The 26,446-nt window shown below is 40.1% G+C and overlaps 1 protein-coding gene across 5 annotated transcripts in view; it reads right to left on the reverse strand.

Annotated features, from left to right (window-relative positions):
* DMC1 (DNA meiotic recombinase 1) overlaps nt 1-26,446 on the reverse strand; it is a 43,848-nt gene that overhangs the window by 11,406 nt on the left and 5,996 nt on the right. For 2 of the 5 annotated variants that reach the window (XM_047742351.1, XM_047742349.1), the window contains 11 exons: nt 21,916-21,999; nt 21,096-21,140; nt 20,017-20,163; nt 17,053-17,135; nt 14,003-14,055; nt 12,240-12,281; nt 10,862-10,934; nt 6,536-6,627; nt 6,050-6,123; nt 5,812-5,926; nt 5,392-5,452 (listed from right to left, as the gene is read on the reverse strand). In XM_047742351.1, coding sequence (XP_047598307.1) covers nt 5,392-5,452; nt 5,812-5,926; nt 6,050-6,123; nt 6,536-6,627; nt 10,862-10,934; nt 12,240-12,281; nt 14,003-14,055; nt 17,053-17,135; nt 20,017-20,163; nt 21,096-21,140; nt 21,916-21,966 — 836 coding nt within the window. In that variant the 5' untranslated portion in view covers nt 21,967-21,999. Of the gene's footprint in view, nt 1-5,391; nt 5,453-5,811; nt 5,927-6,049; nt 6,124-6,535; nt 6,628-10,861; nt 10,935-12,239; nt 12,282-14,002; nt 14,056-17,052; nt 17,136-20,016; nt 20,164-21,095; nt 21,141-21,915; nt 22,000-23,378; nt 23,528-26,446 lie in introns of those variants that run through there. The other 3 variants (XM_047742350.1, XM_047742348.1, XM_047742352.1) reach the window with 3 other exon arrangements.

Raw genomic sequence — 26,446 nt, forward strand, 5'->3', positions numbered from 1 at the left:
AGAGCCCCACGTGGGACCCATAACCCTGGGATCATGAGCTGAGCTGAGCCGAAGGCAGACGTCCAACCTACTGAGCCACCCAGGTGTCCCCTGACTCCGGTTTCAAACTGGATGATTGAAGAAGTAGATATTCTGAGCCTCTGTTTCCTCTTTTTCAAATTAGGAATAATAATAGTATCTATGTCAAATACTGGTTGGAGCAGGGACCTTCAGGGGCCAGTACAAGGGCAAGCTGGTACTGTCCCTGAGGGACAGCAGAACTCCTGGTCCTTTGGACCTGCTGCAGGGGAAGCTCTGGATGGAATTTTTGAGATGGGATCTATTGAGGAGAGAAAGGCTGAGTGAACATGCCCAGGAATGAGGAGGATTCTTTGAGATTAGGGGAAGATAGGGAAAGAAGAGTACGGCAAAAAAAGAAAATTTGGGGGGAAGGAGAAGAGACTTTAAGATTTTATTTTTAAGTAATCTCTACAGCCAATGTAGGGCTTGAACTCACAGCCCTGAGACCAAAAGTCATGTGCTCCGACAACTGAGCCAGCCAGGCACCCCCAAGAAGAGATGGTTTTTGAAAAAGGCTATGTTTAGGGACACTGGGGTGGCTCAGTCAGTTAAGTGTCTGACTCTTAGCTCAGAGGTCTTGATCTCGGGGTCATGAGGTCAAGCCCTGGAGTTCAAGCCTTGTGAGTTCAAGTCCTGTGCTGGGCTCCACACTGGGCATGGAGCCTACTTAAAAAAAAAAAAAAAGTAAACTATAATAAGAGGTATGTTTAAGAAGTTTTGTTAAGTTATCTCCCCACCCTGCTACTTTTCTCATAAAATCAGCAGAAAAATCTACAATTTTTTCAAAAGTTTGAAGACGGAATTCTGGGGCAGGGAACATAGCGTTATTTGGAGACTGGTTTCATAGAAGGAAGAGGGAGGCACAGGGAGGCTGAGCTGGGGTGATAAGAGAATTATATAAGACAATACATAAAAGCACCTGGCAGCAATCAATAAATATAAGCCTTCTTAATCTTTTAATGGAGTTCATATAGTTTATTTTTACTTATTTATTTTTTAGGTTTTTCTTTTATTTAAGTGGGGCTCAAACTCAGAACCCCCAAATCAAGAGTCACATGCTCTTCTGACTGGGTCAGCCAGGCGCCCCAAAGTTCAGTTTAAACGACTTGCTCAAGGTCACCATGCTTCTGAACTTTTTCTTGAACCATATTGCTTCTTAACTTACGTGCATGCTGTTGGATCAGTGAGTGACACTTAGAGAGCAAACTGCACATTTACAAGACTTGCAAATGTTCTTTTTTTTTTTTTTTAAAGACTTTATTTATTTATTTGACAGAGATTACAAGTAGGCAGAGAAGCAGGCAGAGAGAGTGGGGGAAGCAGGCTCCCTGATGAGCAGAGAGCCCGATGTAGGGCTCGATCCCAGGACCCCGAGATCATGACCTGAGCCGAAGGCAGAGGCTTTAACCCACTGAGCCACCCAGGTGCCCCAGACTTGCAAATGTTCTAAGATGACTTTTGGTTTTAGCTAACAGATACACAGAGTAGGTGAGTAGGTCATGGTCTTATTTGTTGCTCATACTCTCTGCCCTGGTGTGGAGATTTGCAGGCATCATGATACTTTTCACTTTTTATCTCCAGGCCTTCATCAACTGGATCATTCTAGTTCTAAAATCTGTATCTGTAAGCCTCGTCTAGGAGCTAATGCTCTGCTGTATCATACAGCAGCTCCCCACCTCTGTAATTTTGTTCCTTTTTAATACGATGTGCCATCAAGTATAATGCATGGGACATAAGCCTCAATTATTGTCAGCATACTTGGGGACTCATACCAATTATGGTGATATTTCTCTGACAGGTCCCAGGCAAGCTGCAGCTTGGAGTTCTTTAACACTGAGAAACAAAGCTTTTCTTTATGGGAGGTTTTCTAATAGCATTTGAGTTCCTTTAGTTTAAAACGGTACTGTTTTTTTTTTTTTTTCATTTAGTTGTGGCAATCTATTGCTTTATATAAAGACACACATTTAATTTATATTGTTATAATTTAATATGCTTTAGAATATACTAATTATAGTGAACCTTGATTCCTCACAACTTGGTTTGGTGAAGGATACGAAGCTTCACCGCAGAGTCATCCAACAAAAGTATTAGCCTTTGCTACCTTGTCTGGCTCTCAGGTCACTTCACTATAAATCTCCCTTCTCCAGCTCCTACAATTGTTTCTTTCTGTCCTCTCTCTCTGTCCCCTTTCATTGTCTTAGTGGAGTCAATTCAAAATGGTTTTACTTTTTGAAACTGTCTACGAATTTAAGAAAAAGAACCCCTATCTGACCTAATTTCCACAGATTTCCTTTGCCTTCTCACCCCAGATAGACAGTTTTGGCCTCTGCAGTGTTCCCTCCCCACACCTGAAGAAAGAACACTGCTCTTTAACTCGTACTGTTTTATTTGAATGCAACCCACTTCCTCCCTCTGAGCCAATGAGTCATTTTCTCTTTTTAAAGTGAGCCCTGAAAATCTTCCATTTCTCTCCAGTTTAAAATTATTCTCTTTGTGAAGTACTTTATGTCCTGTGTATGAAAGACACCCTATAAAATGGAGAAGATTGCCTTAACTACTCAAGGACTACAGATAATGCATGACCTACCAAGTCTTCACAATTCTGAGTTAAATGGACACCACTTATTTTCTTCTTTATGGAGTCAAGGCACATAGTCTCTTTTGTGCAGTAGTGAATTCCCAGAATCTTGATACATAGATTTTCAATACGTATTTACTGCAGGAATAAATGGTTGATCTCCCCCCCTCAGTCTTTTTAACTTGCTTAATACCATTCATGTAGTTAATATTTTTCACATTGGACTCTCCTGTGATTAAATACTCATAAAAAGGGTATTGAAAAGGGAGAAATACAAATTGCAGAAGATGCAACAATACTCTTAGGGTTAGTTTAGAAAATGCCTGAAGGGGGCACCTGGGTGGCTCAGTGGGTTAAGCCTCTGCCTTTGGCTCAGGTCACAATCTCAGGGTCCTGGGATCGAGTACTGTATCAGGCTCTCTGCCAGCTGCTCTGCCTACTCGCTCTCTCTGAGTCAAATAAATAAATAAAAATCTTTTAAAAAAAGAAAATGCCTGAAGGGGAGTGCCTGGCTGGTTTGGTCAGGGGGGGCCTGTGACTTTGGATCTCAGGGTTGTTGGTTTGAGCCCCACACTGGGTATAGAGGTTACTTAAAAATAAAGTCTTTTTAAAAAATTTAAAAATAGGGGTGGCTGGCTGGCTCCATCAGTGGAGTGTATGCACCTTGGTTGTGGGTTTGAGCCCCACTTTGGGTGTAGCAATTACTTAAAAATAAAATCTACAAAAGAAAGAAAGAATAAAACAGAGAATGCCTAAAGAGAGATACATTCGTTTCAATACAATTTACATAATTTACATTGGATTGAATATCTTCAAATACATATGTCATTGACCTGTTTTATCTGCTACTAAATGATGTATTGCCTTGGTTTTAAATATTGCGCTCATCAGAGTAATAACCGATTTAAGCAAGAACCTTCCATGGATGCTAAAACCAACTGGTAAGAGCTAACTGCAGGACATGATATTCACACACATCTCAGATTACTCTAACACAAATCACTTATTCATTATAAAAGCAAAAAGGTCTTTTACAATGGAGAAATTTTGTGAACACCATCGTAATCCCATGATCAAACTTCACATCACTAATAATGGGACAAACCACCATCATGTGCTTCTTGATATGATCTATGGAGAAGGCCATAGTATTGCTTATGTAATCCTCCTGCCAAAATGTTTAACATTTTAAATCATGAGGAAAAATACCCTCCAAATTGAGGGATGTTCTGAAAAACAGTTGACCTGTGCTCTTCAAAACTGTCACTCTTGGGGCGCCTGGGTGGCTCAGTGGGTTAAAGCCTCTGCCTTCGGCTCAGGTCATGATCCCAGAGTCCTGGGATCGAGCCCCACATCGGGCTCTCTGCTCAGCGGGGCGCCTGCTTCCACCTCTCTCTCTACCTGCCTCTCTGCCTACTTGTGATCTCTGTCTGTCAAATAAATAAATAAAATCTTAAAAAAAAACACACACAACTGTCAGTGTCATAAAAGCTTAACAAATGCTGAAGAGTCGTTCTGATGAAAGGAGACTCAAGAGACAAGACAACTAACTCCAGGCCGTGTGTGATACTAAATTAGTCTTGAATCAAAAACAAAATTAAAAAACCCCGGCAACTATAACAGACATTTTTGAGACAATTGGAGGCGCTGGAATATAAATGTATGTTAGAAAACACGAGTGTGCCATTGTTAAATTTCCTGATGGTGATAGTTACCCTGTGGTTATACAGGAGAATCTTCTTGTTCTTGCAAGAAGTATGCTGAATTATTAAGAGGAGAAGGGTCCTAATGTCTGTAAATAATTCTCAACAGTTCAGGTGGAAAACCTCTTAAATGGTTCACCAAAAAATACACACATGTATATTTGAGTATGTGTGTGTGCATACAGAGAGAGTTTACACGTATGCATACACACAGGGACACACAAAACATCAGAGGAAAAAAAATGTAGCAAATGTTTACAATAGAAGAACTTAGCTGAATGATATATGTGTATTCATTGTACTAGTCTTGTAACTTTTCTCTGGTTAAACAATTTTCTAAATAAAAACTTGCTGGAAAGATCGACATCACGAATTCAGGGTAATTTTGATCGCTTATTCAGATACATAATGCTCAAAATGTTTGATCGTGGCAACTAATCATTCTTTGAATTTTCTGTTTTCATCATCCTACTTTATTTAGCTCTCCTTGCCTTTCTGTTCATGGCCATCTGTCAAGCAAAGCCATCAAAAAGTATGTGATGTGCACGAACACCTCAACAGATTCTGAACATGCCTAAGTGCGAACTGAAATTCTGTTTCTTCTAACAGGAGACTTCTCTCATTGGACCTCTTATAAATGTATCCTTGTATATCCTGCAGAGAGCCTCCTTTTTTTTTTTTTTGTTTTTTGTTTTTAGGCTGATGGCTTATCAGTACAATAAAAGCCATTCATGTAAATGGGATATAATTTTTTATCTTTTTCTTATTGTCCTCTAATATCCTTTTAGCCCTAGACAAAAGAGGAACCCAAAGTATCTCTGAAAATGGTTAAAACTATTGCTTTATTCTATAGAGAACTAGAGAAAAATAGATTCCGGATAACAAGTGATATTTGCAATTATGAAGTAATATTCACCGTGCAATAGAGTAATTTGTGATATATTTGTGCCCACATTGGGACTAATCATTTTGGAATTATTTTCTGTTCTTCACTCTAACCCTTTTGATATTAACCTTTGGGAAATACAAAAGCAGAATATTGGGGCTTACGTCATAGTTGCTCCTGGATCAGCAGTCATTTGATTGGTCACAAACACAGCCACGTTATATTCTGCATCGAGAAATAAAATTAAGAAACTAATGATGGCAATATAAAAAGTTCACTGCTTAGATTTCAGAGTTTAGAAATACTGTGCTATGAATTGATTTTATAAACAATATTACATTCCTATTTTTTCATTGGTAACATAGATTAACTTCCTTAAAATTATTATTGTTATTACTATTTAGGTACTTACTGTATCAGAATCAGTATTTTGATTTAAAAAAAAAAAAAAGAGTTGCATTACCATGAAGGTAAATTTATTTTTAAACGTGTATTGCCTCCTGACATTATTCTGAGCTTCTTTGTGAAGCCTACTCAACAGTCATGATGCTATTCTGATAGCACCACTTATTTTAAAAATCTACCTTCTGAGATTTTTTGGAGTCGTGACAACATCTGGGCCAATTTTTGCTGCCGTTCAGCCAACTCCCCACGACCACTGAAATCCACTCGAAAAAGTGCCATTATTGAATCAATGATCTGCACAGGATTAATGTAAAAATAAATATGGAAATGGAAATAAATTAATTTGGATTGGAATCAATAGAAGAAAAATAACACGCTAAATAGCTCTGCGAGGGAGCAGTATAGAAAAGCTTGTACCAATAGCTTGAAGATGCCAGCTTCTTCATGGAACTTTGCTGCTACATAATCAAGTAGCTCCATCTGATGTTCACCTGGTGGGAAATGCAGTGAGAAAATGTTATAACAGCTAGAAGAAGCAGAGGCTAAAATCATTTATGGTCCTGGAGGCAAGCAAAAGAGAGTCCTGAAAAGATTTTCTTCATTATTCATGGCTTTATTAAATATGATTTCACATTCTGCCTTAGCATGCATGCCAAAGGCTACATTATCCAAAAAGGATGTTACTCTCCATTTCAAAGACAAGAACAAGAAGTCATCTGAGGGCATTTTAATACCTCAGGGCTTGCCAGATGATAAAATCTGTGGACTGACTAAATAAATTTGGAGGAAAGCAAAATGCAAAGAGAACAGAACAGCATCAAAATGTTATAAGGATCAACTCAATAGCAAATCAGTGCCGCCAACCTTGAAACAGCCCAAGCAGCAGTTACATGGGGCTCTTACTGGTATATGCACGGGCATAAAGGACATTGTCCAGTACGGCGTCATGGTCTACATTGAAGCGGTCAGCAATGTCCCGAAGGCGATCTGGACGGCTGGAGCATGCCAAGATTAAGGATCCAATAAATCAATTCCAAAAAAAGTTTAGAACAACTACAAAAAATAATACCTTAAGTAAGTAAACTAACAGAGAGGCAAACATCATACCTGGAAAGGTATTCTGAAAGATGCAAATAACCACTTAAAATCTATATCAGATTTTTTCCTTTTCATAAGTGCCCAAATTAATAAATAACTCAGTGTATAACAATGATAGAAATGATGAACACTGATGAATTTAAATACTGAATACTCTGATCTTTACAATAGCTTTGGAACCTAGTTGTTATGGCCTATATTACATTTTACAAATGACGACACTGACAAACAGAGATTAGGCAAATGACTCAGGATTATGCAGCAAATCAGTTACGAGGAAAAAGCCAGACACTAAGATTTGTGACTCTCTTTTGATTTCAGTATAAAAATAGATCTATTCTAGGAAGATAATATCACTGAATTATAATTCAAGTCACTTCAAAGTGAATTAATTCACTCTCTTTAAATTCCTCGCTTGTTCAATATGAAGTAATTTAAGATACTGTTAACCATGAGTTGCCAACAAATGATAAATTTGACTACATGAACCAAAGGATCAGTAAGTAATTTCAAGGATCATGGGGTGCCTGGCTCAATAGTTTCAGCATGTGACTCTTGATCTCGAGGTTGTGAGTTCGAGCCCTACTTTGGATGTAGCGATTACTTAAAAAAAAGAAAAATCTTAAAAAAAAAAAAAAGAATTTCAAGGATCAGAAGGAAATTAGCAACCTATGGTTTTTGGTCTGTTTAGGGTTTAAAATCTCCCTTCTTCTAAAAGACTTGTGTTAGCTTTCTGAAATTAGTAAATTCATAGGGAGGCAAATTCAGTGTACCTGCAAACGTTTTTTGGAAGATGTTAATAATCACTTATAGTTATCTAAACAATAAAGAAGTAATCCACATTTTTTTAGGTCTTCAGTGATCCAAATATGGCTACAGTATTCTCTGAATTGATGTGAGCTAAAATAAAATCCATGTCTGTGTTCTCATTTCACTTTGTTTACAGTGTTTGTATAGTACTGATCACACTACAACTGTAAAATGAGGACAATTTACGATTTTATTTGTGATGTTTACAACTAGCTCCGTGTATGTAGAATTAGATTGTCTTTACAATTCCCCAGCCATCTATATCCTAATGCACTACGTGTGTTCTTTTCTTCAGAGCTTCAGCAACAACCACTAAAATCTTCCACTGCTCCTGAGTTTACCCAGGAGATATTTTTGGTGGACAGGTCAAAGCTGGCAGAGAATTGGAAGACACAGTAAAAATGCTTTTCAGCACATCACTTTTTACAGAATCTGGTTACCATGTGACTGAAAGTGTAAAAGTTGGGCTTATGCTGAAGGGAAGTTCAAATCAATTTTTAAATATTTGTTAGCCGATTACTATATGGAATTGATGACTATTTTAACCAATTACCAGTGCATTGAGGTATCATATACAGAGTTGTAAAACAATCCGTATTACAGGTAAATGTAAAACATAAATAAGAAGGCAAAATATAAACATATAAAAAGGAAAATATCAGGAGAGAGTAGTGTATACGTAAGAGCAACTAAAGGAGGGGCACCTGGGTGGCGCAGTGGGTTAAGCGGCCAGTTTTTGGTTTTGGCTCAGGTGATGATGTCATGATCCTGGGATCAAAACCCACAACAGGCTCTGTGTTCAGTGTGGAGTCTGCTTGAGGTTTTTTTCTTCCTCTTCTTCTACCCTTCCCCCTGCTCATTCTCTCGCTCTCTTTCTAAATAAATAAATAAAATCCTTAAAGAAAAAAGAAAAGAAAAGAAAAGAACAGAAAAGAAAAGAAAAGAAAGAAACTAAAGGAATGAGAACATTCCATTGGGGTCTTGAATGTCCTTGTTCCCCTAAGCTGTCCTCCCTACTCCTTCTTGCAGAAGACTTGGCTCCTAACTGTTCCTCTCTATCATTCTTGATAAAATCCAAATTGCCCAGGGATGCCTGAGTGGCTCAGTTGGTAAAGCCTCTGCCTTCAGCTCAGGTCATGACCCCAGGGTCCTGGGATGGAGTCCTGCATTGGGCTCTCTGCTTCCCCTCTCTCTCTGCTTCCCCTCTCTCTCTGCTTCCCCTCTCTCTCTGCCTGCCTCTCTGTCTACTTGTGATCTCTGTCTGTCAAATAAATAAATAAAATCTTTAAAAAAAGAGACAGAGAGACACAGTGAGAGAGGGAACACAAGCAGGGGGACAGGGAGGAGCAAACTCCCCGCTGAGCAAGGATCCTGATGTGGGGTTAGATCCCAGGACCCTGGGATCATGACCTGAGCCAAAGGCAGACACTTAACAACTGAGTTACCCAGGCGTCCCTAGATAGTAAATTCTATAACAGATTAAGAAGGATGAGGTTATTTACGTTGGGTATTTAGAGAAGATTAGAAAAGGTAGGCCTTCAAAGGAGAGCCTCAAAGGATTTGTGTGATTCAGGAAGACTGAGGTAGGGACAGACGGATCAAATATCCAAGGAGGATAGAAATATACCATGCAATTCCTCTAAGACTGGCCAGATTCACATTTAAGAGTGAGAGCAAAATAAAGGCATTTTCAGACATGCTAGGGCTCAAAGCTTACCACCCAGATTACTTTTCTGAAAGAATGACTTGAATAGGTATGCAGAGAAAACAAAGATATGGGGAAGAAAATTAATGAATACCTTTATAGTTAAGACTAACTAATTGCTGATGTACAAAGTTTTCATGTTTTAGAGACAATTTTAGAGAACAGATTGGATCCCTTTGCCTCTACTAGTGGTAATCGTCAGTAGTGAGCTTGGAGAGCTAGGTTGGGGCTTCATTGTGAATGGCCTTACAAACTTGTGTGCAAGTCTTTTCTACTGTTAAAAACAATTTCCTCTGAACCTGATACCTCAAACTACTGTATTTCTTCTTCTGTTTATTGGTTAATAGCACACTGGCTCCATTCTTTACTGTTCATTTGCAACAAGCTTCCATCATCTTCTGTAACTGCAAATGCTCTCTTGGATTCCTAATTTCAAATATCAGTGATCTTTCTCAGTTTGTGCCTTCTCTTTCTCTTGCTGACTACCCTTTTCTTCTTTAAACTTTCCTTTTGCTTAGCTTCTACGACAGATTTCCTTCCACTTCCTCTGTCTCTATGGCATCCTCTTTTTTAGTCCCTCTTCCTAAACTTAGGCACACAGGGAAGTGATAGTCTCAGTTTTCCTCTTGTCTAAGTTCTCCTGCCCTTTTGTTTATTCCATCTATATTATCTCTGGCTCTACCCCTTCTCAGACAGAGTCCAACATTTCCAACTGCCATGTGGATGTCCTCCTGTTCCTCATACTTAACACACTGAAATGAAACACACCTTTTGTCTGAACCATGACCCTCCCAATTCTGTCTTTATGACATTTCTTTCCCAATATCTAGATAAAAAACCTGATAGTTCTCAAACTTCTCTTTCATTTGTCTACCAAATACAGTCATCAAGTCCTATCAATTTTCCTAATATTTCTTGTCCCCTTTTCCTTTTTAAGATTCTTATTTTTACATGATCTCTATACCCAACATGGGGCTTGAACCTACAACCTTGAAGTCAAGAATCACATACTCCCTTGATTGACCCAGCCAGGCACCCCTTGTCTTGTTCTTTTTATTCAGGCTTCCAGACTAGGTCAAGCTCTCATTACTTGCCTAGAATATTGCAAAAATATCAATTTATACCCATCATCTGGTTTTAAAGCCCTTCATATCTAAGACCCAAATCATCTTTCCAGCCTTAATTCTGAAACATCTTATATTTCAATTAAACTACAATTCTTCCTGTGACCCAACCATATTCTGTCTTTTCCCATCCTGTACTTTTGTTCTCTTCTTTCTTTTTCCTTTATTTTGAACCATGACTTTGAGTCAACAATCTCCTTCCACCTATTAAGTACCATCTTTAGAGAAGTAAGAGGACTAAAAACAAATAAAATATAAGTCCCTCTCATGTATTTATTTTGTGAATTTTACACCAAATACATCTAGAGAAGTGAGACTTTTTTAAAATAAAAAGTGACTTGAAAACTCTATCAACAACTAATTTCCCTGTGGCTCTTCTCACTATTGCTGGTTTAGGGGATGATTATATGAATGATATACTTCAAACTTTCTTTTATAGTAACAGTACTACATCACACTACTATAAGCAACTTATTTAAATAAAAAGGTTACAAAGTATTTTCTGTATCAATGAAGATAATCTTTCCTCCTGAATAGCCACCTGCTCCTGGAAGTTGAGCTGTCACTAGGAAGCAATTAAAAAAATGAAATAATATTAATAGAATTGAATAAACTTTGCACAAGCAAATATATAAATTGACAGGATTTATGTTGGTTGCAAACCTTTTGTCAATCTGCAAAAAAATCATGATCCTTTAATTTCTAAACAGCATGTTATATTTTTATATTACTAACCAGTTGTAAAACTATAAGTATTCTATCAGCATGATAATTCAACAAAGAATGTCCATATCTCTCACAATCTTTAGTTCTCCTAAAGAATAGAATTTAAATATTACTTTTTTCCTATAAGAAATAATCACAAATATAATTTATGCTATATAGCCCATTTGAGTCACCTTTCAATTAATGCATGTCAAAATTTAAAATGCATTTTCTTTATAGGCATTAGTAATTGACACAAAGGAATTTCTTTATATTAGAATCATTGATTATTTCATTTATTTTTCAAGACAACCCTAACTTTGGCACTATCATTATGCCTATTTTACTGATGGGGAAAATTCAAAAGGTGAAGAATTTGCCCAAGGTCACACAGTTATTAATGGTAGAGCCAAGACTGGGGCCAGGTGCTTTGATTCCAGAATCTACTTCTTTTCTTTCTTTTTTTTTTTTTTTTTTTAAGATTTTATTTATTTATTTGACAGAGAGAGAAATCACAAGTAGGCAGAGCAGGAGGCAGAGAGAGAGGGGGAAGCAGGCTCCCTGCTGAACAGAGAGCCCGATGTGGGGCTCCATCCCAGGACCTGAGCAGAAGGCAAAGGCTTAACCCACTAAGCCATCCAGGCGCCCCCAGAATCTACTTCTTAACTGCTTGGCCATGCTCCTTCTGCTTAGGTCAAAGAAATGTGGAGTAACATCTTTGTACAAAAGGAGGTATTTTTGTTTATTCTGTTTTAGAAAAATTTATTTTTAAGTCTTTCCTAAGGCCAACTTTACTTCATGGAAAGTTAGAGATTCTAGGCCTCAACTGATTTGGGGACATTCTTGTTGATAGAATATAGAAAAGATGGTTTGGGAAAAATGGAGACAGTGAGGGCCTCTACCCACCGCCGGCACTACACTCATATACCCATTCACTTCCTCCTGGTTTCCATTCAGGTGTTCAGAGCGCAGAGTGCAGCACATACAACATTACCTCAAGCGTCAAACATTCAAAGACTGGCTTTGGTATTTGTGTAACCATAGGCAGGTTAGTTTCCTTGCAAATTCCAGATTACCTGAGATTATATAAAGTACCAGGCACAAAGTACATTAGTAAGTGACTGCTATGATTATTATCGCTATTGTGATTGTTATGTATCCTTACCACAGAGGGTATGAGAGAGCTGGGTTTTTCCAGTACGAAATTCTGTGAAATATAGAAAAAAGGAAAACCACATAGTTAATTTCTAGATATTTTCATTAAAGAACAAAATACAGTCTCAGAGTATGATTTTCTTTCCAACTGTCAAATCTTACACCTAAAGTACCACTGTGTCATGGATGAAGCTGGCAATACAAGGTGTTTGCTCATAGAACTGTCCTTTAGAAAAAATTTATTTAAACCAAGTTTTCCTTAGTCATTGTGAGATAATGGAAAAGAGGACATGGAAGCTCCACCCCTCTTCCCTCATACCTTCTCCTACTCATTTTTTCCCTCTAAATGTTAATCTGTAGCCTTTATCACGTTGTTTAATAAAATGGTAAACATGAGTGAGTGTTTCCCTGAGTTCAGTCAGCTGCTTTAACAAACTAATCAAACCCAAGGAAGGGTACACTGGAACTTTGGACCTACAGCCGTTTGTAAGAAGCACAGGTTTAATCTGGGCTTGTGACTGGCCTCTGAAGGCGGGGGATTCTTATGGGACTGAGTCCATACTTAGCCTGTGGAATCTGGCACTGTCTCTGGGTAGGTAGTGGCAGAACTGACTTGAATTCTTGAATACCATGCAGGTGTCCAAGAATTGCTTGTTGTTGTCGGGGGAAATGTCCATATATTTGGTGACCAGAAGTGTCAGAAGTGAAGTGTTTGTGTGAATAGTGAAAGAGACTTACAGGAAAAAAAAAATACACAATAGGAAAGAACTGGGTTTTCCCTATATAGGGGAAAAAACATGAGTTTTTTCATTTTAGTCATAGAAATGAAAGTTTAAGACCCTACCACAAGGAAGGAGAGCCTGGGGTTGTCCCACTGTACTGAGATCCTCAAAGGAAGGCTGAAGTAGTCTCAGACTGGTGGCATGCCCTACCTTCCAACAGAAGCAAATTCTCTTCTGGAGAAAAACTTCCCCACTCACCAGTTTAGGTCCAGTGAGCTCCCATAGATCAAAATCAGGCAATAAGCTCAGAAATATCAATAAATACACAAGAGAGCAAGCCATTCAACCCTGACAGTTGACAGGAATAATAAAAAGCAGATTTATTTCTCTATTGCAACAGAAATATCAACAACAACCACAAAAAACAGACTAGTTCCCCAAGGATTGCAGATACTGGAGTTGCAAGGCACAGCATATACAATACCTGTGTATAAATTGTTATGAAGAAAAATAGAGGGGCCCCTGGGTGGCTCAGTTAGTTGAGTGGCTGCTTTTGGCCCAGGTCATGATGTCAGGGTCGTGGGATGAAGCCCTGCATTGGGTTGGATTCCCAGCTCAGCAGGGAGCCTGCTTCTCCCTCTCCCTCTGGTACTCCCCCTACTGTGCTCTCTCACTCTCTTTGTTAAATAACTAAATAAAATCTTAAAAAAAAAAAAAGGGAAGAAAAATAGAAGATAGAATCAGGGAAGAAAAAAATCTACTATGTCCATGGAACATGCATATCCTAGAAATAAGATTGGTCTCATTACCCAACTACCTTCTGAAGGACTTCTTTTATGGAAATCAGAGATTAAAAAAATGACAAATGCCAACAGGACCTCTCTGTTAATGATGGAATGTCTTTTAAGCTCAGGATGATCCTGTATTATAATTGAGTTTTCAACATAAGTTTCAAAGTAGATATACAATGTACTATTGGTTGTTTTTAAATTATATATGTATGTGTGTATATAATTTCTTTCATATAACAAAATAGTAAGGTTCTACTTACCTCCAAAAGCTTCTGTGATTGCCATGCTTTCAATTCCACCTCCTAGCAACTTACTGGAAATAAAAAGTAAGCATTTGTAAAAGGAACAGAAACAGAGAGATCAAGAAAGGAGAAAGTGTACCATTAATGTCATATCTGTCTCTCTATCCACCATGGACAGGAATTCTTGGCGGAACAAATGACATGCTAACTCTTTAGAACACAGATTCTGCTGTATTTGGGCAGTGGATCAACAAAAGATCAAAAAAAATCTTTTGTTGTTCTTGCTCTAGCTTCTAGGTACCAATAGGAAATGGGCTACATAGGCTTAGGTATCATCATTCTTTAGAACTGAAGCTTGAGCAAATGGTTTTAGTTATTAACTGGGTTGTTCACATTGTGCTTGGGACTGTGTTTCTAAAAGTCAACTGAATATACATTCAGTGGGAGAACAGATAAGAAACGGTAATAAGTAATAAGCAAAATATGTGGTAAGTCAGATGTTATTAAATTTATGAATAAAAATTAGATCCAGAAAGGAGATAAGAAGTGCAGAGGATGAAGGCAGGGAGTTTATTTATTTATTTTTTAAAGATTTTATTTATTTGACAGACAGAGATCACAAGTAGGCAGCAAGGCAGAGAGAGAGGAAGGGAGCCCCACAGGGCAGACAGCCTAATGCAGACCTCGAACCCAGGACCCTGGGATCATGACCCAAGCCGAAGGCAGAGGCTTTAACCCACTGAGCCACCCAGGCACCCCAAGGCGGGGAGTTAAATAGTTAAATAAAGTGACCAGAGAAGACCTCATTGAGTAGATATTTTAGCCAAGATCTAAAAGAGGTAACAGCAAGTCAGGTAGATATAGGAGGAAAAAGTGTTCCGGGCAGAAGAAATGGTAAGTGCAAAAGCCCAGACACAGGAGCGTATCTGGCATGTTCTAGAAATAGCAAAGAAGTCAGTGTGGTTGGTGCATAGCAAACTGAAAAAAGGATAAAAGATGAGATTAGATTAGAAAGGATTTTGGCTTTTGCTCTGAAATGAGGAGTCATTAGAGTAGTTTTGGGCAGAGAAATGTCATGATCTGACCTAACTGGTTTTTGTTTGTTTGTTTGTTTGTTTGTTTGAAGAGAGTTGGGGGAGGGGCAGAGGGAGCGCATCCCAAGCAGACTCCCTGCTGAGCATGGAGCCTGAGAACACGAGCTCAATCCCAGGACCCTGAGATCATGATCTGGGCCAAAAACAAGAGTTGAAGGCTCAACCAAATGAGCCACCCAGGGGCTCCTGACCTAAGTTTTAAAGGGATCATTCTGGCTCCTGTGTGAAGAATAAATACTAGGGGCAAGGTCTGAAAAAGAGAGAGGTTAGAAGTTATTATACTACTCCAGAGGCAAAGTTAATAGGTAATTTAAACTAGTAAGGTAACAGTGGAGGAGGTGGCGGAGAATTAATTGAATTCTTATTTCCTCTTTTTTTCTATACACACACACACACACAGGAAAAAGATATAAACATTATAATGGAAGGTTTCAAACATAAACTAAAGTGGACAAAACACTATAACAATGAGCCATCAAAGGGCACCTGGGTGGCTCATTGGGTTAAAGCCTCTGTCTTCGGCTCAGGTCATGATCTCAGGGTCCTGGGATTGAGCCCTGCATCCGGCTCTCTGCTCAGCAAGGAGTCTGCTTTCGTCTCTCTCTCTCTGCCTGACTCTCTGCGTACTTTGTGATCTCTGCCTGTCAAATGAATAAATAAAATCTTAAAAAAAAATAACGAGCCATCATGTACCTCTCAGTTAGCTTCAACTATTATCAACTATGAACTCCTGGTCAATCTTTTTTCATATTAACCTCCAACTACTTCCTCCCTTTTCCTGTTATTTTAAGCAGATACAGGACAACATATCATTCATCCTAAATATTTTAGTAACTATCTCTAAAAGACGTATGCTCTTTTTTTAAACATAATCATATCATCGTTATTACCTAAACAAGTAGTAATTCCTTAATAGCAACTATACAGTAGATGTTCAATTTTCCAACTATCTCGTATATAGCTTATTTTTTAATACTGTGCTTGAATCAGGATCCAAATGAAATCTACATATTGGGGATTCGGTAATATGTCTTTTAAATCTCTTTTAATCTCTAGGTCTTCTCCTTGACTGCATCTGTTTTTTGATTCTTTGTAATTTATTTGTTGAAGAAACTGGGTGGTTTGTTGTAGAAGGTAGAGCACCCTCTTAATGAGCAAGAGTTAGGGTGTGAGATGAAAAAAAAAAAAAAAAGTACCAAGGACGACACCAAGGTTTTAGTTCTGAGGATTAGAAAAGAGGCAAATCTGAGAGAAGGGAGGCTTTGGGAGGTGCAGATCTGGGACAGATAACAGAAGTTTGGATTTGGACCTGTGAAGTCTGAACTGCCTGGGAGACATCCAACTGGAAGCAATATTTGACTATGAAATCCTTTTTTCTTGGAATACCTTATGAGGATAGGGTTTTGAGGAATAGTTTGTAGAAATACTGCTTTTGTTCAAATTGCTCTTGGCCACTCGTCTAACCTATGAACTAGTAATTCTGCCTAGGAAGGTGAGGGGAAAAAAAACACAACTTAGTCAACTTGCATTAGGAAGATGATAACTATGTCTTAGGAATCTTGAGATAGTAAATAAAAAGGGAAGTTAAAGCAGCTGATGCTAAAGAGAAAAAAATAACCCACTGGATTATTTCTTCTAAAATATTCAACCTAAACAACTGATTTTTAAGTAAAACCAAAAGTGAAATGGAATCTCCTTTATCAACAAGGAGAAAAGAAAATGAAAAGTTAAACTGATTCTCAAGACAGTTTTTTAAAATACAGGCTGACTCAGAAACTACTTATATTTTGGGTCTGAATTTCTTGTAACAAATTTAATCCTGCTTCTACAAATTGTCTGGAATTTGTTTGCTTCAGTAGACTTTTGGAAGAAAAAAAACCATAGAAAAAGAAGCTATTTCTAACAAACTCAAGAAAAGAGATACAACAGTCCAAAGATTGTGTCTAGTGGTCATAAAAAATATGAGGTACACACTCAAATTCCTGGCTCCCAGTGGTGATATGGAAAACCATCTTTCTCTTCTCACTGTACTCAAAGGCAGTCAAGAATCCTGGCTCCTACAAAAAGACAAAAGGAAAGGTTCAAAGGGGTATAAGATGATAGTTTCGTTTCAAATGCTGCCCCAAACTCCACTTGATTATCAGGGTAATCATTTGATATGAGCTACAGTTCATTAGTCTTTGAAGGCAGCAAAAGATCGTGGTTAAGAAAACTGACTCTGAAGCTACCCTAACTAGGTTCAAAATAAGTGTCTAATACTTATTAGTTGTATGATTTGGGGTAAAATACTTAATTGTGCTGTTCCTCAGTTTCCTTGCTTGGGCCAAATCAGGATAAGAACAGTGATAAGTCAATCAGAGAAAGACAGTTATCATATGATCTCCCTGATATGAGGAATTTGAGAGGCAGAGTGGGCGGTTTGGGGGGTAGGGAAGGAAAAAATGAAACAAGATGGGATCAGGAGGGAGACAAACCACAAGAGATTCTTAATCTTACAAAACAGACTGAGGGTTGCTGAGGGGAGGGGGTTGTGGAGAGGGTGGTTGGGTTATGGACATTGGGGATGGTATGTGATATGGTGAGTGCTGTGAAGTGTGTAAGCCTGATGATTCACAGACCTGTACCCCTGGAGCAAATAATACATTATATGTTAATAAAAATTATTTTTTTCAAAAAGAATAGTGTCTCTCTCATAGGGTAGCTGTAAAGTTTAAATGAGGTATATTTATGGCATAAAGCAGAATGGTATTTTACCGAATGACTCAATTGATTTCATTGAACAGCATCATTTTCCATTCGCTCTGGAAGTTTCAAGGAGCACAGAAATTCCAGTGTTCACTATTCACGAGACAATATATATTGCAATGGTAGAAATACTACTTATTTGACAAATCAATGAGCTGTAGCTGATGCAGTAGTCTAACTAGCAAGAAGAGGCCCGATGTGCTCTCATGACATGGTCTAATGTATTCCCCTTAAAATAAGAAGATTTTATTTATTTAAGATGGAGAGAGAGAGAGAGGCATGAGCACAAGCAGCAGGGAGGGGCAGAGGAAGAGGGAGAAGCAGCCTCTTTACTAAGCAGGGAGCCCGATGCAGGACTTAATCCCAGAACCCAGGGATCATGACCTGAGCCACCCAAGTACCCCTAATGTATTTCCCTTTTTGTTTTATACTATGACAGTGGCTCTCAAACTTTGGAGAACTTAAGAGGGGCGTTAAAAAAAAGCCCAGGCCGGGGTACCTGGATGGCTTAGTCAGTTAAGTGTTTGATTCTTGATTTTGGCTCAGGTCATGATCTCGGAGTTGTGGGAGAAAGCCCCAGATCAGGCTCTGGGCTGGGCGTGGAGCCTGCTGGGGATTCTCTCTCTTCCTCTCCCTCTGCCCCTCCCCCATCCTCTAAAATAAATAAATAAATAAAAAGTTTAAACTCACAATTATTTTATTTTATTTTATTTTATTTTATTTTATTTTATTTATCTGACAGAGAGAGACAGTGAGAGAGGGAACACAAGCAGGGGGAGTGGGAGAGGGAGAAGCAGGCTCCCCACAGAGCAGAGAGGTCAACACTGGGTTTGATCCCAGGACCCCAGGACCACAACCTGAGCCAAAGACAGACACCCAACAACTGAGTCACCCAGGCGCCCTAAACTCACAACTCTTAAAAAAAAAAAAAAAAACCAAACCCAACCCAGGCCTTCAGTGAGTCTGGGATTATGTGTTCTTTATTAGCCAATCCAGGTCATTCTGATACACAACAATGTTTGGAACCGCTGTACTGTGAAATTAACTTCCTTTTTCTCTCCCCAACCCCCACCCCCCAATCTCTTTCTCTCTAAGAATAAACAGCTTTAGTTAAGAAAGGATGTGGACTCTGGGTATAGTAATGGATGCTTGAGAAGGAGAGGGATTCTTTTCTTTGATAATGGGATTTAATTTGCAAAGAAAATAAGACTAATGCCGATGAGCTATAATGTGGCAGTTTTGCAAACTCTGGGTACTGCTTGAGGGCAGTTGTGGAGCTGGCCTGTGGGTATACTGTCTGAATTTACGCAGAAGTTAGAGCAACTGAGCTCGGTTCAGAGCAGTTCAGTTAGGTGCTCTCCAAGTTCAGGACCATATCACCACTGTCATCACTGCCACACTTCAGCTGCCTCTGGGTGAGCAAATCAAATGGACTTGCTGGGAACGAGACTCTTACATACATATGTAGACATACATGGAGAGCCTTGTTCTTTTGCAAAAAGAGAGACTGGTGACTTTGCACATTCCTGTTTCCAGCGATAGTGCCTCCACAGAACCCCCAAAAGGTCAACACAAAAGCTTGAGTCAAAGACATGTTTTTGCTTGGAGCCTCTTCGTTGCATGGGCCACTCAGTGTGTGTGGGCCAGTTACAAGGTGTGAGTTCAGCTCAGCTTTAGCTCATCTGCCTCAGTGACCATATTCTTGGTCATATTTTTCTCGACCGTACACATGCAGACCCACACTTAGTTTTTTTCTAACCCGATGCTCTCTTACTAATTGGCCTATACCAGGAGACAGCAACTTCTTTGGTGCTAGTGCTTTGCAACAACCAAAGATACAATATTTGAGGAGACAAAGCGAAAACAAGGAGGAGGTAAGGCAGAGAAACAGAAAGGGAGAAAAATAAATATAAAAGGAGACCAAAAAATTTTTTTGGTAAAAATAATTACCTTTTTAGTAGTATTCAAGTCTCTTAACACCTGTCTCAGTCTGTCAAAAATTAATTGTTGTTGCTTTGAAACTGAAGTGATAAAAAGTTAATGTGAGGGGGTATAATAGATTGTGATCTACAGAAATTTGGGGTCCCCACAGTAGTTTCTGGTGTTCATGAGGTGTCGAAGGTCCAATGAGAAAGGCTATAGAGCCTCGCAGACCCTTCTAAGCTAAAACAACAAAGAACTGATTTTGCTTACAATGAGTTTGTTGGCTGCCTCTTTAATTTTGTCCACTTTTGCTTCTGAGAGCCCTTTGACATTGCATAGTGCTCTTCTAGTTGTCATCTGTATCCCTTTGATGGTACAGATTCCTACGGACTTCAGTTTCTTAATGTCAGCCACGTTCTGTAAATAAAAGAATGGGTGCAGCAGATTGATAAAATGCCAGCCTGCAAGGCTCCTATACTATGTCATGTGCTTTTGAGTCCATCTCCTTCCACCAAGATGCCAATTTTATCCAAGCAGCCAGGTGGAACCCACCCACCATGTAGCCAAATGTTCTGGAAATATCTGAGTAGAACATATCCAGCACGCTGCCAAATGTTCTGGCTGTGCCCTGATTTCCCAAGAATGTTAGTGAGACCATGGCAATGTAACAAGGAATTCAAAAGAGAAGTCTGTTGGTGGAAAAGCTAGCAAATGTATCACACGCTCGCCCCCTCAGTTCATCTCTTTCCTTCTAGAGAACTTCATTATGATTATGTTCTTTTAAAATTAAATTTTTTCCCCCTCGATCCTTGGAAAATGCAAATAACTACATCACCAAAGAACTAGGATTTTCTCTTGCTCCTATTTTCTAAATCCAACTGAAAGAGATTAAATGTGAGGGCTTCAAAAGATAATGTCAGGGAAGTTTTACTATCAGTGAACTGCTGCTGAAATGCATCTACTTAAAGTCTGATTTCAGTCAACATTATTTACTCTGATCATCTGCCACAGAACTGAATTTTTTGTTGATGTAGACAGGGGTGGGTAGCTCTGAATGCCTCCAGTTGGACCAGTGGTTCTTGGCTGGGGACAGTATGCCCCCTTAGGACACCTGATAATGTCTGGAGAAATTTCTGGTTGTCCTAACTAAGAGGGGTGTTACTGGCATCTAATGAGTGGTCAGGAGCCAGGGGTGCTGTAAACACGCAACAAATGCATAGGAAAGTCCCCTCCCCGCCCACTAAGAATTGCCCATTCCCAAATGTCAGTAGGGTCAAGGCTGACAAACTCCGAGTTGAACAATTTCACATTGAAAAATTACTTACATGGAAAATTGAAAAAATACTTACAATCCCATGTTTTTGTAACAGGTCAATGTCTTGAAACAAAGATTCCTGGAGGAGATGGAACAGAAAAAAAGGGAGCTTTGATTCTTCATATCCAATTGTATCATATCTTTTAAAGAGTTAATTCAGTATTATGAGTCACTCCAAAATGCCTCAAATTCCACTTTCCTAGACAGAGCAAGCTGGGATCAATAATGTTTTTTCAAACACATTGTTATATACTTAGAAGATGCACCAACACTGAAAGGGTTGGGAAGCCCAGTATTTTTGTCGTGTTCTGTCCAGATTTTTAAGACCTTAACCCAAAGGAGTGGAACAACATCTAACTTCTTTACGTTTTAAAAAAAAATTTATTTATCCGATAGACAGAGATCACAAGTAGGCAGAGAGGCAGGCAGAGAGAGGGAAGCAGGCTCCCCGCTGAGCAGGGAGCCCGATGTGGGGCTCGATCCCAGGACCCTGGGATCATGACCTGAGCAGAAGGCAGAGCCTTTAAGCCACTGAGCCACCCAGCCGCCCCAACATTTAACCCTTTTAAAAATATGTTTTGCCCCACCAGACCTTGAATTCCTTCAGTATCAGCATGGATTGATACCATTATGGCCATACCAGTTAGGTTATTAAAATACTTTCATGCTAGTTGCTAAATAGCTAATCTTAGCCCCCTTGCCAAACAAGTCGTTACATATTTGTAATATTGCCTCTCCCTAGCACTATGTTTTCTTTCCACTCTCAGTTTCTAAAAATAATAGCCATCAGAGCAGGAACTTCATTTTTGTGGAATGACTGCACGTCTGCCCATGTTTTGGCATTCTAGCCATACCTCTTCGTCTTGGAATCCTGGTTCTTCCAGCACGACTTGATCCTCCTTCATCTTGAAAGGTGAGCAGCACAAAAATAATCAGTTCTGGGAAAATAAATAATATTTAGGAAGTAGTCATAGATCAAAATCCTTTGCTCAGAGACCTCCCTGATTTCATTTCAAAGTCACCAAGGACCAGAAGAGGAATTAGAGAAACATTTCATTTAGAATGACTGGGCTGGTCTATCTGCTTTCTGCTGGGCATGTGACATTGTTTCTTTTGTGGGTGTGTGTATGTGAGGGTGGGGAACTTAGTTTCTACTCCTTTTCCTGAAAATTGGTTACTTTTCTCATCTTTTGATTTCCTAAAGCACAGATATCATGACTGCTAATATCTTTTTTGTTGTCTTGGAATACTATTTAGTATTCCATGTTGCTGTTTAACCTTTCACATTTATGTTAGCAATACCAATTTTGTTAACAACACAAATTTTGACCTCATGTCATTCTTCCTGTATCTCTCCTGGCTCCTAGAACTTAGTCTAGCCTCAGTCAATAGATTTTAACTTTCTCATATACGTTGAATGCCTTCCTGCTTCGTAATTATGAATGGGCTCTTTTGCAACATATTTCTTTGCTTCTTAAAACATTAGCTCTATTTTGTTTTGTAATATTTACTAGTCTCAAAATTTTTTTAAGATTTAAAATTATGGTAGATACCCAATATTATGATAACATGAGGGCCAATAAGCAGAAAAATGGAGTCTTAAACATTGTAGTAGTTGTTCTAAGATCTCGGGAATCTACAAGGCATGGCCATAGTATACAATGTGGTCCAAGCAATCAGTTTTCTTGGTTTATTTTGTTTTCTCGCTTCCTACCAAAGTCACGGTTGGGGCCCAGTGGAAGGGACACCAACTACTACAGTAGAGGTATGATTGCTGTCACCTAATTCCGCGGAGCAGCACAGTATCTGAGGCAAAGAGGAGACAACGTGAATGGGATCTTCGGGAATACTGTCCCTCAGACAGATAAACTTGTATAGGACGACCCTAAATTCCACACTGCCCTCATGGAAGAAAAAAATCGTTCATTTCTTCTCGCCTTGATAAAACGAAAGATAGTTCTTTCTCAAGTGGCCATGGATGGATGTTAGAGCTGGATCCTAAAAGCAGGCTCCCTGCCACCTCGGCTTCAGGCGTCGCAGCTGGGGAGCCGCCATGGGCATCTTCCCGACACCCGGTTCCCCCCAAACGAGGCCGAGGAGGCCGAATGAAGACTTAGGTCCGACTTGCTTTAAAATAATGCTGCCGGAAATCCCTCGGGGTCACTGAGATTTCCTCCCGGGGGTGGGGACAGAATGCAGAAAGTCACCAGCCCAGGGCCCAGCGACGACCACCAAGCCCCACCAAAGGAAGGAAGCCTTGGCTTTCCCCTCACATTCTTCACACGCTCGCCCTTTTTGCCACAGACCCCGCTCGTACCTACAGTCCCGCGAAGTTTTCAAGGTCACTCCCTTCGGCCCCCCGCCCGGGCTTTCCCGTCCTCAGAGATTCTGACCCCGAACCAGAACGCTGAGACTGGCAGCCCTCGCGTCACTGACCAGCAGGTTTGGCGCCAACGGACGAGAGTCTGGGCGCCGGTCCAGCGTGGGCGGGGCCGGGCGATGACACAGGGGCGTGTCCACAGTGGGGGCGGGACATGGTGGGGCTGAGGCAAAGACCGGACGTGGAACAAGAGTGCGGGCCCTTAGGGGGCGGGGCGGGGCGGGGGCGGGGGCGGGGCTTGCAGGGAGGCGGGGCGGGGCCCCGGTGGGGTAGGTATGGGGGAGGAGGAGCTAGGAGCCGCTTTCACACGAACCTCGCGGGAGCGCCGGATGGGGAGAGGGAGGGATTCTGAGGCAGAGGAAATGTTATGAGGAGAGGGACCCTGATACGAGCGGAGGCTGGGGGTCTCCATTGAGCTGAGGGAGATGCTGAAGTGGGGAGAAGACTCCAGGGTGGGGACCCTGAGGAGACGTGTGGAAATTAGGGGGCACTGAGGAGGGCGCTGAGGTGAATGAAGACAGGCTGCTGTGAGAAAGAAGGCCCTAAGGTGGGGGTTGTTCGAAATGGAGAGAGGCCGCTGGGAAAGGGTCGTGAGGTGGACAACCAAGGCGGGGAGCGGGCCGTCAGCGAAGGTGGCTGACGTGGCGGCAGGTGCCGCGCAAAATGCTTGTTGGGGGACCCTCAGGTCAGGAGGTGGAGTATGGGGTCCTCACTGAGACCCCAGCATTCCTGATTTCCGTCCCTTCTCTGTGGCTCCCGTACCATCAGCCGCTCGCTCTCTGGCAGTGAGGCACCCAGGGCCCATTCAGGATGGAGAGTAATTTTTCTGCGTCTGAACTTGAAATTTTAAATAGATAACAGAAGCCAAGCATATTTTGGTCCAGCTTTTAAATAGAAATTTGGGGCCCGCCTTCTTGCCAGCACAGCCGTCTCTGGCGGCGTCATCCTGCTCCCCTTAAATGGAGACTGACTGTTGACGAGAGTCATGAAACATTTGAGAGAGCATCTGTTGAGGTGGAGGCTAGCATGGGTGTCTGTGCAAACAGTTCTCGGAGTTCAAGACCTAGTACAGGACGACCCTTTTTCTTCAGTGTCTGAATCATTTTGTTGGAATAAATAGAAAAAAAAAAAAAAATTCCCACAATAGCAGTTGGCATTTTGTAGGATATTTTTTCCCCCCTCAGAGTGGATTGTTTAAAAAGCCAACAAATAACTACTGTAGCTCCTTCAAGATCTTACTTTCCAGAAACAGAGCCTGTCCTCCGTGTTAAATGGAAATCAGTGCCTGGTCTGGGGATGGACGAACTGGATAGAGGTGATAGGCCTTCACCTTGACACCTCACCTAATGATTGTAGAACTGTCGAGTAGCTCCTTAGGTGAGGACACCCAAGTGTATGGAAGAGCTGCAAAGAGCACAGCAAGACGATTTAGGGAAATCTAACATATGCAGTTTGGTGTAGTGACAGCTGGGAGAGAGAAATGTTCATAATATTTGAAGGTTGTGTGCACTACACTTAAAGAAACAGAAATGAGCTTGGGAACGACAAATTCATAAAATGAGGATAAAAATCGTGTTTGGATATGGTAATGATGGTTATAGGCAACTTAAAAAAAATTTTTAACCCAAAAGCTGTGGGTAGTTAAAAAGTATACTTGAAGACATCCACTCAAATCAGGCCAAAAAAAAAAAAAGGACTAGCCTTTCATATCATATAAAAATTCTGAATATGATCATGGTGATATTTCAGATCAGTGGGGAAATGATGAATTCAGGGAATGGTGCTGGAACAACTAGGTAGCCATCTGGAAGAAAAATAAAATTGGAACCCTACTTCACACCTTATACCAAGATAAATTCCAGATGGATCAATGGATTAAATCTGAATGTAGTAACAAATGTGTTAGAAGAAAATGAGACAATTTTTTAATTATCCCAGAATAAGAAAAATCTTCTTAAATATGACACAAAATTCAGAAGCCATAAAATACTTATAAAAATGACTACTTAAAAAAAAAAAACCTGCATTGTAAAATGCTACTTTCCTATTTTATTTATTTATTTATTTATTATTTTTTTAAAGATTTTATTTATTTATTTGACAGAGAGAGATCACAAGTAGACAGAGAAGCAGGCAGAGAGAGGGAAGCAGGCTCCCTGCTGAGCAGAGAGCCTGATGCGGGACTCCATCCCAGGACTCTGAGATCAGGACCTGAGCCGAAGGCAGCGGCTTAACCCACTGAGCCACCCAGGCGCCCGCTACTTTCCTATTTTAGATATAGAGTATGGGGAGCCAGAGCTTTTGTATCAATCAGTAACTAATTAGTAATTGTGTCAAACAGCTTTCCCAATTTCTCAAATCCTTCGGTGAGTCTATAAATCCTCTAGAAAAATTTTAAAATTTCATTTTAATGGTATTCTGAAAACAACTAGGCAGCGGGAGTACCTGAATTTTAAACCATTACACTTTACTGCCCCTCTGTGGACAACTGCCTTATAATCAAAAAAAGTCATATGATCCCACTGTCTGCAGTCGGGTTTCCTCAAACTGGTGCCTGTGGCTGTATGTTCTTGGAGTTTCAAGAGCTCAAATATGAGAAATGCTTTGGTAGAGAACTTAAGAATGAAAGATCATCACACAAAAAAGAATTTCACTGAGTATCTCCCCTTCAACAAATTTAATCCGTTCAAAAGATGTTTATTGAATCCCTACTATTTGTCAGACACTGCGCTAAGGGTTATGTACCGGGGATTCAACAACCAACAAGATACAAACCCTAATAGGGGCTATAGATTGGTATGTATATAGGCAATTACTATAGGCAATTACAGTGAAACACACACACACACACACACACTCACCCCCGACTTTCTCACACACACACACACACACACACACACACACACACACACACATCAGTCATTTGGGGGCTTTCTCATTTATTTATATTTATTTCCAAATTCAGCACATAGCTGCCCAGAGAGGCATGCCCCTGACAAGTTATT

Source organism: Lutra lutra, chromosome 8 (assembly GCF_902655055.1).
Source record: "Lutra lutra chromosome 8, mLutLut1.2, whole genome shotgun sequence".
NCBI lineage: Eukaryota > Metazoa > Chordata > Mammalia > Carnivora > Mustelidae > Lutra > Lutra lutra.